The sequence below is a fragment of the Lotus japonicus genome, chromosome 5, assembly GCF_012489685.1.
Source record: "Lotus japonicus ecotype B-129 chromosome 5, LjGifu_v1.2".
In the NCBI taxonomy this organism is placed as follows: Eukaryota; Viridiplantae; Streptophyta; class Magnoliopsida; order Fabales; family Fabaceae; genus Lotus; species Lotus japonicus.
The window spans coordinates 64,926,787-64,942,720 of NC_080045.1; the positions used below are offsets into that span (position 1 = coordinate 64,926,787).

The 15,934-nt window shown below is 34.9% G+C and overlaps 1 protein-coding gene and 1 non-coding gene across 7 annotated transcripts; one reads left to right on the top strand and one right to left on the bottom strand.

Annotated features, from left to right (window-relative positions):
* Positions 1–921: 921 nt before the first annotated feature.
* LOC130720416 (uncharacterized) lies at positions 922–14,981 on the bottom strand. Of its 6 annotated transcripts, XM_057571058.1 has the most exons (8): positions 14,560–14,981; positions 13,031–13,107; positions 8,779–8,819; positions 2,811–3,095; positions 2,660–2,718; positions 2,360–2,399; positions 1,646–1,967; positions 922–1,237 (listed from the first exon to the last, which is right to left on the bottom strand). In XM_057571058.1, the coding sequence occupies exons 4-8, from the start codon at positions 2,915–2,917 to the stop codon at positions 1,028–1,030; spliced, it is 738 nt and encodes a 245-aa protein (XP_057427041.1). In that variant the 5' UTR covers positions 2,918–3,095; positions 8,779–8,819; positions 13,031–13,107; positions 14,560–14,981; the 3' UTR covers positions 922–1,027. The 6 variants fall into 6 exon arrangements, 4 of the variants coding, with proteins under 4 accessions (XP_057427041.1, XP_057427040.1, XP_057427042.1 ...); XM_057571057.1 differs by lacking the exon at positions 8,779–8,819; XM_057571059.1 differs by lacking the exon at positions 8,779–8,819 and having other exon boundaries at positions 2,360–2,431; positions 2,533–2,718.
* On the top strand, positions 3,659–3,740 carry TRNAS-AGA (transfer RNA serine (anticodon AGA)). Its single transcript has one exon. It is a non-coding gene; the product is annotated as a tRNA-Ser (tRNA).
* Positions 14,982–15,934: the final 953 nt, after the last annotated feature.

Genomic DNA, 15,934 nt, shown 5'->3' on the forward strand with positions numbered 1-15,934 from the left:
CTAAAAAAATGATGGAAGTAGGCCAAACTGCTGACAAGAGTTTGCGGGCTACATCTAACCTAGACCAGATCAAACTAATAAATAAACAAGACTAAATCTTTTTTTTTTAAATTTATTTGGTTAAAAAAGTCAGATTTAGGTACTAGAATGCCTTAATAGACAACCTATTTAAATAAATATAATTAATATAAATTTATTTATTATTTTTACATTAGATTTTTAATCTAATATTTAAAGGTTGTATACTTATTGTCTAACTATGTTTAAAATAGTAGAGGAAAGATTTATTGGTCCTTAACACTAGTATTATCTTCAAAAAAAGTTCGGATAGTGAAACTTGTGGATTCTGGTAACCTTGTGTTACTAGATGAACATTTGAGAATTTATATGTGGTAGTGGTAGAGGTTTGACCACCACACCCCATCTCCATCTTTGGGATTTGCTCATACAAACCCAAGTAGTATTGAAAGATAAAACAACAACTTAACGTCCATTGTGTACGGTGACATATAGCTAGAATTTTGTGTTAAAGGAGATCAAAAAATATATAATGTAATTTTAAGTATAACATGCAAAATTTATCTTTCTTTAGTGCGTGCGCGTGCGTGCAAGAATGAAACTAGCTCCGCTGTGAATTCAACTAACTGCACTTCATAGTTTGACTGATTGACATAAATAATGGAGGGTATTCAAGGCCTCTCAGCATAAAATTTATCCTGCCCAACAAAAAGTAGGATACATCCAATTCTATTTGATTTAAGAAAGATGGAAATGTTATTAACTATATTTGAATTTGTGATGAATAAGAGCTAGTAGCTAAAAAAAATGTGTTGTACAAAATTGTAACGGATGGAAAGTGAGTAATTGTCATTATTTCACATTAAGTTGGAAATTGAGATACAAAGAGAGGTTTATATACCTTCCCCTAGAGAATGTATCATATGAGAAATGTGATCTTACATGAGAAAATGAGAATAAATCACGACCGTTAGATAATATCATACATTAGTAATCTTAAGGTAATAGGTTAATGGAGGACAGTGAGTTGAAGTGATTCCTGTGATAGCTTCCCTACAAAATTGCAATTATGTAGGCTAAGCACACGTGGAGTATAATGTTCCAATGCATAGCTTTCGTTCACAGCAACTACTAACTGCGCATAAATCTCTGGCGTCACCCTGCCAACTGTGGTGCAAATACTAGAATCACATACCTCACACTCACTTTTCTTCCAAACCTGAAAATTTTAAACAAAGAAGATTCTGTGTAAATCATGGTCATAAATAGATACTGGAACATAAATACAGAAATATAGAACATTTCAAGAGCAAAATTTAGATTTTCTTCTTTTTACCTCTGTTGATAATTTGTTAATTTACTCAGGATTATTTCTAATTTCTAGCACAACATAAACATGTAGTTCATTCCAAATAAAACAAATGCTTTGAACTACACCCTTCGGTCACTATTATAAGCAAAAGTTAGCTTTGTAGGTTCATTCAATAAATGATGTATGTGACCATTTTAATGACCACATACATCATTTATTGAATGAATCTAAAATACTAACTTTTGTTTATAATAGTGACCGGAGGGTGTACGAATGAAGGAAACTCACAAATAAGTTAAGTGATGAAAAAAATACCATCGAAGCATTGGCAGAAGAAATTTCTTGATCTTCACATGGGCGCTCTTGATACTGAGAGTCAAAGGGAATGCATAAAGGCAACATTAATGACCCAGATTGGTTGTAGTATCCCAGAGTACCTCGTGTCGCATTTATATTTGTTGTTTCATATATGAATCGATTAACAATAGTAGCAATGTAGTTGGCCACTTGTGTACTTTGGATTAATGTTTTGTTAGTCGTTCTCTGATCGACACATGGAAGAACACAACTAAGAGTAGATTCTTTGTGTGGATTCGCTGCCCATTCTCCCGTTTCCATACATGTATCAGAAATCACACTGTCATGGAAAAAAATGCTCATGTCAGGTTAGGTAGTTGTTACAAAGTAAAGCAAGCAGTATGACAACGTTTTATGACCGCAAGGTAGTACAAACAACAGTGGAGGAATGTTCTTTGTATTATTCATCAAAACAAAACAGCCTCTATATAGGCAATTACATAACAAACAAATAACATGAAAACTGATCACTCATATATCCACTACTGAACATGCAAAATAGTTTCCAATTGACTAAGTAAACACAAATTAAAGTAACCGACAACATAGTGACTAGGACAACAAACTTCTAAACTGCAAGTACTAACTACCACAAGAGTTGTTAGTGTAAGCATCCAGAGCAGAAGATGTAAATATAATGAAAACAGGTTAAATATAAATATAATGACTTACTTATCAAGGATCATGAACACTCCGGAAAGAATGAATGTGGCTGCAACCAGCAACCATCCAATGATAATAAATCTGCAAAATAAGTAAATCAGACAAAGGAACATAACAAGGATCCTTACATAGGCATGATAAGCAATGTTAATATAAATAGACCATAAGCAAACATAACTTACCCGAAGATTGCACGTTGATAACCAAGGACATATAGAACAGCCAAAATAATTGTCATCATAACCAAGAGTTCTAGAATATAAATACCAATTAGTTCAACGTATTGAAGATGTTATCATCAACACCTACCTAGTCCAGCTAGAGCTAGAAGAAGCATCACTACTGCCACAACAAGCAAAGCTATACGCCTGCATCAAAGCAACATGCAAACAATTTAGCATCATATATAGATGGAAATTAAATTATGGAATGAAGATTTCTCAGTTTTACAGTTACATACACATATTTGGATACTACTCTGAATTTTACAGCACTTTCATTTGTCTTCTCAGAAAGTGTTTCTGCCACCCTATCCAGATCCCTATTCAACTTATCAATATCATTCATGACATCAGGTGGGAGAAGTATGTGGGCGACATTGATTGATTTTGCAAGAGACAAATACTTCGTGACATTTCTTAGAATCTCCACTGTATAGTCTAACTGGTTCACAACATAAAGGAGGGTATCCGAAGCCTCACCATGAAATTTCTCCTGCCTGACAAAAATAAGGATACATCCAGTCCTGTGTGAATTAAGAAAATGGGAAAGGTTATGAACAAAAGGAGCACAAGTAAATAAAACATCTGGAGAAGAAGATAGCAAGATGAACATTCAAATAAAGTAAAGAGTCTTACGCTGCCGCACAAGTGAAGAATATAAGCAACATAAGACATATCCTTTGAGAATGATTTAATCTCAGGTCATTTATGTTAATCCCCCATCCACAACATAGATGAATAACAAGCGCCAAGCCAAATGAGATCAAACATAAGATAGCAATAACGAAACCAACCCCACCAGTGTATCCAAATTAAGTACAACATACAAAATTTATTTCTCTTTCTCTCTTCTTGTGTGCGTGCGGCGTGCGCGTGGAAACACCATGTTTATTAACATACAAAATGCATGAGCGTCTGTGGAGGTTCTACATCAGATTAAAGTTCTTTTTACATTTATGAAGTTTACAGTGTATATGTATAAATTAGATTAATGATTTATTCTCATAGAATCCTTTTAAATATCTTCCTACACATATTAAACGAAGAAACTATTAAATAATAAATGTTTATAAAATACAAGAACAAGGTGGACGTGCCGGAGTGGTTATCGGGCATGACTAGAAATCATGTGGGCTTTGCCCGCGCAGGTTCGAATCCTGCCGTCCACGTTTTCATTTTCATTTTATGATTTATTTCTTTTTTTTTGGGATTTTTTTTTTGATAAGCTCTTATTTTTTGGGTAAGCTGAACTTTATTGGGCTGGGCCTAACAAGATTCGGCCTGATAAAAAAGGGCCACGATTTTTACACACCCAACTATTGCTATTTATACTACCTTCAAAGTATTGACCAAAAGAAAAAAATACTACCTTCAAAGTAAACTTGGTTTGTCATTGACTTGTTATAATATAAATAATCAATTCAATCATTTTATTATGTATTAGCAATTTACGTACCTTATAATTTCTTGCACGGTAAAAGTTTGCCCTTTCTCAAATTTTCTCACTGTCTAAGATTTTCCCCTCATGTAATCAAATTCATTATTGTTAAAAAAGTTGATGCTATAGATTCATCTGTTTATACATCAAGATATGAAATAAATGATAAATTCTAGATCGTGATCATTCACTCGTTTCCAGGGGCTCTAATATTTAGGATGCTCAGCAATTAACCATCATAGAATCCTAGACTTTTTTTTACTTGGTAGAATTGATAACTTATCAAGGTGTTATGTATATGCCACTAAAGAGCATGGTGTCACACTTTTGAATGTGATTATGGTTAATAGTAGAAATCGTTTTCTACTATTCAGTTTGGCTTAACTTTGATTGCTACATTTAGACAATTATCCGCACATTGACACATGTTTTTATGTTTTTTTTTTATAAGCAAAGAATTATATTAATATGAGTACAAGGGGTACTCAATCCCATAATACAACAAAGGAGGGACAAAGAAAGAAAAAAAAAAATCAGCAAGGCAAAACCCAATCTGCTACCAACAGAGGCACCATACAGTAAGGAAAACATGCCAAATAACCCATCAAATAATCAAAGACCCCCCATACATCCCCCAACAACGAGCAACCCACAAAACAAAAACCAAGAACCATGTTACAAACACAAACCAACTTCTAGTACCTATCCATCAAGAACAAAAGTTCCTCAAAGAAGTGCCCATTAAGTAAGTCACAGCAACATGTCAGAGATGGCCCCAACATGAATACCCACGAAGCACTTAGCCTACACCGAGGAAACACATACCAGAGGATTTGATTTCCATTCATATATTGAGTAACAGAAATCCCCACACCTGTGTTTTAGCCAAAACCAAGAGCGATACTGCACCAAGTCTAGTAAATTACTGTCGTCCAAAGCCCCATTCCGGAAAACAACCTCATTCCGCTTCAGCCAAATGGTCCAAACAGTTGCACACCAAATGGCCATCTCTGCCCGCCGCTGGATAATGGAGCGCCCCACAAGCGAAAACTGAGAAAAATGAGAAGGCACTGAATTTGGGAAAGCCAACGACACCCCCAACCAGCCAAGAACCCGCTGCCAAAGTCCGGAAGCCAGCTGACAAGACAGTAGCAAGTGAACACTACTTTCTGCCACCGAGAGACATAACGGACAGCCCACATCCTCCGAATTCAAAATGACACGCCTGCGAAATAGATTGTCTCGCGTTTGAATTCGATCCAAAAGTAAACGCCAAACAAAGGCCCTCACATTTGATGGAATGGGAGCAGCCCAAATGGAGTCAAACACGTGATTGACCTCCTCCAAGCCAGGTACCTGCAAAACAAGATAAGCTGAGTTAACTGTATAGATTCCTTCCTCCCCCGGCACCCACACCCATTTATCTGTCCTCCCTTCTACCAGACATCCCCCACTCAATACTGTTTTTAAATCATGATACCACCCCACCTCTCTCCCTTGCAAAGCCCTTCTCCAAGACAACTGCCACTGACACACACCCCCCTCCCAAACACCCACCTCCTTTACAGTGCTGTATTTGTTCCAAGATAAATTATATAGTCGATGGAACCTTCCTGCTAGCGTCCCCGACCCCAACCAATTTTCCGACCAGAACATAGTTTGACCCCCATCACCCAGCACCTTACCCAAGCTCTCACTGAACCAGTCGGAGCTATTAACAGTACAAACTGACATTACATCCCGCCACCAAGATGAAGCACAATGATACTGATCTGACTGGGCCTTAATCACTTTACACCACAAGTTCTCAGGTTCGTTCAAATACCGCCACCTCCACTTTCCAAGCAAAGCCCTATTAAATGAAAACAATTCCTTAATGCCAAGTCCTCCATGCTCCTTTGGCTTGCAGACATCCCCCAACACACCCACGCAATTTTATGATCATCCTCTGACCCTCCCCATAGGAAGTCACGCATCAAGCTTATGCAAAGTTTCCCTACACCAACAGGCAGCTTGAAAAAAGAGTAATAAAATAACGGAAGAGCGGAAAGCACACTTTGAATTAGACAAATTCTGCCCCCAAAAGACACTGTCTTCTGTTTCCACTTGGACAGCTTACTGCGAATCTTTTTTATAACTGGATCCCATAGTTGAGCTTCTCGAGGCCTCCCCCCAACTGGGATCCCCAAATAAACAAAAGGAACATTCATCAAATTACAATTTAGCACAGCCGCAAACCTGTCTAAATTGTCCGCATCCACTGCCACACCTGCCAATTTGCTTTTATGAAAAATAACTTTGAGCCCTGAGGCTAACTCAAAGCATCTGAGCACACACTTAATAGAAACAATATTCTGCATAGTTGCCTCCCCAACAAAAACAATATCATCAGCAAACTGCAATAAAGAAATCTCCACTCCACTTCCCCTGCCAAAGTTGTAACCCACAAACTTGCCCCCATGTACTGCTTGGAAGAACAGCCTATTAAGTCCTTCTGCAACAATTAAGAAAAGAAATGGTGCTAAAGGATCACCTTGACGAAGACCCTTTCCCATTTTAAACTCACCACATGGACTACCATTCACCAGAACAGAAACAGTAGCCGACTCCAAGCAACTTTTAATCTAGTGAATCCACTTCTGACAAAAGCCCATACGCCCCATCATATAAATCAGAAAGTCCCACCTCACAGAATCATATGCTTTCTCATAATCAACTTTAAAAAAGACTGTTGGCTTTCTACCTCGCTTTGCTGCCTTAATGGTCTCATTCACAACCACGACGCTATCAAGCATATTCCGGTCACCTAAAAAAGCAAACTGCTGCTCACTGATAAGATTCTTTAGAACCACCTTCAACCTGGTTGATAACAGCTTTGACACTACCTTATACATACAGCCAATCAATGAAATGGGCCGAAATTCATTTAGAGTCTGAGGTGCATCGACTTTCGGAATTAAAGCAATGAATGAAGCGTTGCTACCTCTAGGCCACGCTCCCCGCTGCCAGAAATCCGTTACCACCCTTGTAAAATCTTCCGCTAACAGCTGCCAGAAATTCTGAATAAATTTGAAGTTAAACCCATCCGATCCTGGGCTTTTATCACCCCCACACTCCCAAACCGCTGCTTTTATTTTAGCAGGTTCAAACTGCTCTACTAAAAACGCATTATCAGCAGGTTCACACATGTTTTTATGTATTTCTGGTGGACATGGTTCCCTGCTTTCAGTGAAGTCAGGTGTTGCTAGCCGTCTGATAGCTATTGCACATTTAAAATCTATTTCTTTAATTTGAGCTGTCTTGACTTACTCCAAATTTCTTTTTTGTTTAAACCTTTTTTTTTAGTGTGATAATAACAAAGTGGTGCTCATGCTATTTTAAACTTATCAACACAAGATAGCTGAATTAAGAGAAGTGGAAAGAGGTGGAACAAAGAGAGAGATAAGAAGAAAAGAAAAAGTAAGAGAGAGAAAGTATGTGATATGATAGATGATGAGAGAAGAGAGGTAAAAATAAAATAGGTAAAAATAAAGTGTTTAGAAAATGAGGTGTGTATATATCATATTCGTTATCTTTATATATAACTAACTAATTATAGTGGAAAAGAATGTCGTAAGATATTTTTCAAGCCAAGAGTTGCTTGTTTTGTTTTATCAATTCGGCTTTGATTGTGACATAACTTTGTTCTTGACATGTGCGTGCTTGATTTGTGTTATCCGGGTGAAGTGTATGTCTCCCGGAAGTGATGACATGACAAACTGACCAGGAAGGTTAAATCTTTCCTACCGGACCAATACAAATAGCTTCTTACTTTGACTTTTCGACATTGACCGAGAAAATTGTGTTCTTGAACGTTCTAACTTGATTTAAATAGCTGCGATAGTGGAATTTTACCTTCGCTATCATCAGTGAAGTGAATTTCTAAAGTGAAACTAATATGTTTTGATAAACATGTTTTTGGGTTTCTAATTAAGGGATTTTATGAAATTAACGATTTTTCAGATTTTTGATAATATATTTTATACTTTGGGACTAACTACCTAGAATCCTAGATGTTAGCCAAACAGCCAAAACCAAATCCTACTAGAAAATATATTATTTGTTTGTTTTCTCTTTATATTTATTATTGTAACCTAAAAAGAGTCCAGTCTAAGTTACCTGTTGGGCTGCATAGCCCAACCATTCCCTAACATTTTCGTAAATTCAAAGGAAATGTAGTTATTGACCAAAAAAAAAAAAGGAAATGTAGTTAGCCCAACATCTGCATTGTTACTATTGCATGTGAAGTATTATAAACTGAAAGTGCAATTTATGCAATATATATGTTTTGTTTTATAATTGATAGACTGTGGCAGTTAAAAGTTGCAGAAAAATGTGAGTCCCTAATTTGCATTTTGTGGCAAAATACAAATTTGAGCGAATACAATGGTTGATGCATTTTTGTGACACTTTAGGCAAATGCGATAACTGCTTTTGTGGCACTTATAAATTGCCATGATTGAACAAAATAATAATACTTTTTTCAGTGTCTTTCTGGCTTCTTATTCTTATGAGTGCTATGTTAAATTCTTAATGAAGTTTCAAAAATCAAGTCATGTTTTAATTACACTATATTACCAACAAAATAATATTGGCCTGATGCAAGAACCATATAAGAATGAAAGTCACAAGATCAAAGCTGTGAAAGTCATTTGTTGAGAATGATTGTCATTGTATCACAAACTCACTACAAAAGTGTAGCATAAAATGTATATTTTAAGGCAACAAACCTGAAAGGTTTCCAGTTTTGATTTTAGCCAACAATTTAAAACTGTTGCAAAAAAAAATTGTTGTTAGAAGCCAAAAATGGTGTAGTCACAAGTTTTTTTTTTTTTAGAAAGCAAAAGAATATATTAAAAACATCTTTGTTTTTAACACATGCAAGGAAAGAAAAAAAAATCATATATATTATATACTTGTTAGAATATAATATAAAACCATTGATATGACCCTTACCCAACAGTTTAAGCTTTTGAGATAAGTGGTTGCTTGTCATAGTATTAGAGCCTCTATGGCCGAGAGGTCTAGAGTTCGATCCTTGCTTCCCTCACTTTCTAATTAAAAAGTGAAATTTAATTAAGCACTTGGTAGGCGAGCATGTGCATTTATTCACGCTTCAAGTCCAAATGACTCTTGCGTAAGGGAGACGTGTTAGAATATAATATAAAACCATTGATATGACTCTTATCCAACAACTTAAGTTTTTGGGATAAGTGGTTGCTTGACAACACTCTTTTTACGTTTTTCAAAGATATCTTTACGGCCAATGACCAGAAGACAAATTCCATCAAACTCGGAGATCACATTAAGTGGTTAGTTTTCTCCAACAAATCTTTTCTCATTGCTACGTACCGTTTACAATTATTTATACCATTAACTAGGTGTTTGCGTGTATAATTACTGGAAAAAATATTTAAATAAATTTAATGATATATATATATATATATATATCAATATCAATATCAATATCAATATCAATATCAATATCAATATCAATATCAATATCAATATCAATATCAATAAATATCAATATATATTAGAAAAGAAGAACTTCCATAGTGACGTGTCAGCACCAGATTAATTCTTAGTGACGTGTCAGCACCAGATTAATTATCATAAAAATTATTCCACGTGTCAATTTGTTAGAGGATATAATTTTCAATTGATATATGTTTTAATTTTATATATTCTAACCTAATTAATTGATATTATTTTAGAAGATATAATTTTCAATTGATATATGTTTAAATTTTATATATTCTAAAATAATTGATTGATATTATTTTAAAAGATAATATTTGGTCTTTTAATTTATTTTAAATTTATTTTTAGAATATATTGATGAATTTTTATTGAATTTTCGAATTTTTTATTAATTCGGGATTTTATGAGTTTTTATTGTGATTTGCTAGATTTTATTAGTTTTTATCTATCTTTATTTAATACCATTTTTAATATTAGATTTGATTGGGATTTAGGTTGTTTATTTTTTAATTTTATTTTAATTTATCTTATTATTTATTTTAAATCCAGAAAATACTTTATTTTATTTTAGATTTACTTTTAGAGTATATTAATTAAATTTTCTTAAATTTTCGGATTTTTAATTAATTATGGATTTTATAAGTTTTTACAGTGATTTCCTAGACTTGGTAGTTTTTATCTATCTTTATTTAACACCTTTTTAAATTTTAAATTTGATTAGAATTTAGGTTGTTTATTTCTTAATTTTATCTTATTATTTATTTAATTTTACTTCTAGGAAATATTTTATTTTATTTTACATTTATTTATAGAGTATAATAATTAATTTTTATTGAATTTTTGGATTTTTAATTAATAAAGGATTTTATGAGTTTTTATTGTAATTTGCTAGATTTTGATAGTTTTTATCTATCCTTATTTATTATTTATTTAATTTTAATTTCATGAAATATTTTATTTTATTTTTGAGTTACATTTAGAGTATAAATGAATTTTTATGGTATTTTTATTGAATTTTCATATTTTTATTTAATTCAGGATTTTATGAGTTTTTTATTGTGATTTGCTAGATTTTGGTAGTTTTTATCTATCTTTATTTAATACATTTTTAAAGTTTAGATTTGATTAGGATTTAGGTTGTTTATTTCTTGATTTTATCTTAATTTATCTTATTATTTATTTAATGCTAATTCTAAGAAAAGGGAGTTGATATGGTGCTGAGGGTCCATAAAGCTACCATGGACACGCAGAGATTTGATAGCTGCTATTTCTACCTCTGCCACATGTCGCGATCAGGACAGAGGTATTGTAACACCCCAACTTTTGGGGGTCACAATTAGTAACCTATTAAATAAAATGGAATTATTTTCCAACAAGGATTTAATAAAAGTGGGTATATTTTTTTTCGTTTGCTTTCTTTCCAAAATATTTCCAAAACCTGATATGTATACTCTTACCCAAACCCTTACATCCGGCCTTGACAAGGCAAGCACCCGCGAGTGACGACGGATGTTCAAGTCGTATAAAATATACAGTGAAGTAATATCTTAACCGACAACAAAGTTCAAAATGTGATAACACCCTAAGTCCAATATACTTCCTACAATCCCCTCACTGGAGATTCGCAGAAGAGTAATGCATCGGAACCTACCCAAGACCAAAGTAAGTATTACAATCTTCCTTACAAGCTTCAACCAATGACGGTAAGCTTCTCTACCCAAGGCTCCAGCCTTACATCTAACTATTATTTTACAAGTCTTTGGTTGGTTCACTCACTCCAAGCAAATCTTCTCGTCAATCAGTCCAATCACCTCCTTGCAGCAATCAACAGCTACTCGAAGCAACACCTATTAGGGCCTGGCAGTTTGCCGACCGCCCAAACACAAACAAAGCAAACAAGGCAGAAAGGGTCAACTTCCTAGAGTAATGTAATATAAGTCCTAGCTAGATTTAGCATAGTTATATAGCGTGTGAATAATAATTAGACACAGCATAAGTCGTTCTCTATCCTTTGAACGTCAAGTTATCAGTCCATCACTCGCCGCCTGCGCCTAGATGTATCTTCATTCCCTTGCCAGGGCAGCGTCACGTCTCACTAATGGAAACGCACGACTCGGCGGTCAATCATCTAGCACGATGAGCTCTATACTCTCTAATCAACAAACAGATAACAGGATCAAGGACTATCCCCTTAATCGATCCAAATGATAGGAGTTAAGGTCTAACCTCTTAGGAAAAATAACAAATAGTACGACTAAGGTCAATCCTCTAAATCAACTAACACATAATAGGATTAAGGTCCAGCCACTTCAATCCAAGGTCAAATAATATGATTAAGGTCCAACCACTTTAATCAAATAGCAAAGAATAGGATTAAGGTCCAGCCACTTTAATCCACAAGAAAATAATAGGATTAAGGTCCATCCTCTTTAATCCATAAGCAAATAATAGGATTAAGGTCCATCCTCTTTAATCCATAAGCAAATAATAGGATTAAGGTCCATCCTCTTTAATCCAATAGCGAATAGTATGATTAAGGTCACACCCCTTACTCAAGAGTAGTTAATAGGATTAAGGTCCAGCCACTTTAATCCAGGGGTAAACAATACGATTAAGGTCCATCCTCTCTAATCGATGGATAAATAATATGATTAAGGACAAACCTCTTAATCAAAGAATAATTAATAGGATTAAGGACAAGCCCCTTAATCAAGTCATGCAGGTATGCAAGAGCTAGAAAACCACGATTCGTCCTCACCCGGATACGTGTCTAGCTATGGTTCATGTCTCTATCGTTTTTCCCTAAGGTAAACGTTGGTCCATTGACCAATCACTTCACACAAGGAGTAGCACCTGCACTTAATGGCGGTTCCACTCATAACGGCTCCTCTTCATGATGTTCACAACTCGAATCATTATCTTTCCTCGAACCTCGAATCTTCGTCCCTTCCCTTTTTCGAACTCATTTCATATCCTAAGTTTTCCTCAAAATGGTTTATCTTTATTATTCAAAGTGTTCTATTTTGAGTTAATTCATTATGGAATTTATTCTCAAATCAAGTCTTATGCATTCATTTGTTTCAAAATCTAACAAGTCAAAAGATCAATATCATCCCCAAGTTCTCTTTCCTGAGAAAACCTCGATCCATCACGTCAGCAGTAGCTCAGACCTTCCGTCGGGTCCTACTTGCTAACTCTTAAAACACTCCGCATTCGAAGTCGATATACCCATAATGTTTGGGCATAAAACAGATTCATGCACTTTTGCAATTTAAAGGAATAGAACATGTCTATCCACTATAAAACAATAAGACGGAAACCAGTAAACGGCCGAAGCCTCCAGAAAACGGAGACGCACGCCTCTATCAGTTCACAATGGCCGAAGCCTCATAAAACATTTTCCCAGTCCAGTCCAACAGTCATAATCAAAAGCAATAAACAGGTCGAAGTTATCGACGCCTAAATCATATAGCTAATAACTAGGAGAGTTGCCCTTACCTTGGGTTATTCTCCTCTATCCTGAAACTTCACAGCTTGTTCTGAATCTTCCTTCCTTAGCTCAACTCGATCCAAACCTTAAGCAAAATATTCATGCTTAGTCGCTAAGAAACAATTCGATCTAAAAATGCTCACTAACGTCGGAAAAAGCTTCCTAAACTTCAGAGCTAGACACGTAGGCACGAATGGAAGAGTTACCCCAAATGGGTGAGTTTGACTCTACTCAAGTTTCACACATAAGCACTTAGCACATAATAAAGTAAGGTTCTGACTCAATCTTAAAACACAAATCATATCATCATATTCATGGAATAAACCTAGTCATGTTCCTAGTACATGCTTAACCATTTAGCTTGCCTAGAACATAAGTAAACACTTGGACACATTTCACATATTCAAGTTTAGACTCAAACCAACAAATAACCAAATACTAGCAACTCATTTTAGCATATAATTTCATCTTCATTTTTACGCATGCCATCACCGAAACATGGTAAACAACAACAACAAATAGCAACAGTAAAACAGCAACAACAGTTACAGCAAAACATCAACAAAAACAGCAATTACAGTAGATCAGCAATAGGAATTACAGCAAAAACAGAAACAGTGACAGCAACAATAAAAACTGAACAGCAGCAGCAATTACAGCAAAAACAGAAACAGTACAGCAATATTAAAAACAGAACAGCAACAGCAGCACTTAAAACAGAACAGAAACAGCAGCAATTAAAACAGAACAGAAACAACAGCAATTAAAACAGAACAGAAACAGCAGAAATTAAAACAGCAAAGTCTCATTTCCTTTCTCATTAATATAAAATGCATGCAACTTGATCATGCTCAAACCTGAACGGGTCTATAATTTTTCTCAAAGCTTCACCTCATTTTTAAATCACCATGCTTATAGTTGAATCTAAATTTATCATCATGCATTCATTTAGGCCATAAAATGCACTTACTTAAGAAACAAGTAGCACTTAGCATACCCAATCATTTAAACACAAAATCAACCTCAAGCTTACTCCAAAACATATCCTAAAAACATGCATCAATTGATTCAATTCTAATCTTCAAAGGAGGAATTTTTCCTTCCCTCAACACACAAACAAGGTCACAGCCCCCTCCAAAAATAGGGTAATCCAACTTCTCTTTTGAATCCAATTAATTCTTAGGCATATTTATACCCTAACTAAGGTAGGAAAACCATCCAAACACTCATACAACTTCATTTGTGAATTAACATTTTTCCATGCCCAATTGAAACCTAAAAATCCAAAGTTGATGTTTTCTCAAAATTGATTGCACATAGCTCATTCTCAGACATATACTAACAACTAATGTGAAGACCCTAAGCATGAATATGACTCTAACATAATTAAAGCTCAAGAATTGAGAAAAAATGGGTATTTCTACCCCTTTTCCACATAATCATCAAAAAAACATAGCATCTATGCATATAAGTTATCAATTCGGACACTAGAGCATGCATACAAGCTAATTGAAGCAAAGATTGAAGCTAAACCAACCTCTAACTCAAAAGCTCAAAATTGAGATGAGAAAAGGTTGAAGAGAATAGAGGTGGTGGCTTGCTCCCGGTGGTTGTGGTGCTTGCGTGGAGTAGAGGAAGAAGGAGTAGCAGCTTGGTGGTGGTGGTGGTCTCACGGCTTCCATGAAGAGGAGAAAGTGATGGTGAGTGTGTGCAGCAGAAATAAATCAAGAAGAAGAAGAAGATATGTTGGTGGTGGTGTTTTAATGGTGATGGGAAGGAGATGAAAAGAAAGTGGTGAGGGTGCTGTAGGGACGTGAATGAGAGAATGGGATAGTAGTAAATAAGAAGAAAATGTTGGTGATGAGAAGGAACGGTGGCAGGTTGTTGCTGCAACAAGAAAGAAAATTTGAGAAAGGAGAAGAAAAGAAACGAAAATGAAGAGAAGCGGGGAGAAAAAAAACGTCGAGAATGGTGAGTAGAGGAGTATATATATATATATATATATATATATATATATATATATATATATATATATATATATTATAAGATGATAATTACCGGTACGAATTGGTTTAGACACTGTAGGATTTAACTCGTAGAGTTAAGAGAAAAATATAGAGTTGATATATTATTATCCTAAAAATTATGAGAGACTCTATGAAATAATGAAATATAAGTTTGGATCACTTTGAGCAAATTAAAATGATCCATTGACAAAGAAATGAGTAAAAACTGAGCTAAAGAATATTTGTGAGACGATCAGAACAAATATGAAGTTGTCATATTATGCATCAGAGTTAAGTATCTCTCTATAAAATGTCGATACTTGTTCCTGGTTCATTTAAGTGAGAAAATAGCTTGAACGTAGTATGGGTTGAAATATGCCGTAAAACTACTTTTTGCGTTTGACGTCGAATGAAGAAACTTCCTTCTGAAGAAAGATTGGAAACATCAAGAGAAATGGGTGTGCGCGTGTGGAATCTTCGTTTGAAGCTCCGAATAGAAAAAGTCTTCATCGTCCGTCGATTTTAGGGTTTCTGAACTATCAGAGATTCCGTTTCGGCAAACTTCCGAGAATTGGAATTTGACGTTCGTACATTCCAGGGTTTCGTATCGAAACGCTTGTTTATAGATGAATAAGAGAAATTCTAACATTTCTCTGAAGATTTTTGGAATTAGTTTCTGTCGCGTCCTAAAGTGTAAATTAGCTATTTACTAGTGTCTTTGACCTAGGTTTAGGCGAATATTAGTCGTGCTATAACTCTTATCGGTTTTGATACAATCCTTGAACTTTTCCTGAACCTTCTCCTTCATAAATCTATTTCATCCAATAAACTCTCGTTCAGGTTTCCCTTCACGATACATCGAACTTATTCGTTAATAAGGAATTTCACTAATTTATTCTAAGCTCA

Excerpts from the sequence above, each read along its gene's own strand:
- LOC130720416 (XM_057571056.1), bottom strand. The coding sequence starts at position 5,743 with ATGTCAGTTTGTACTGTTAATAGCTCCGACTGGTTCAGTGAGAGCTTG.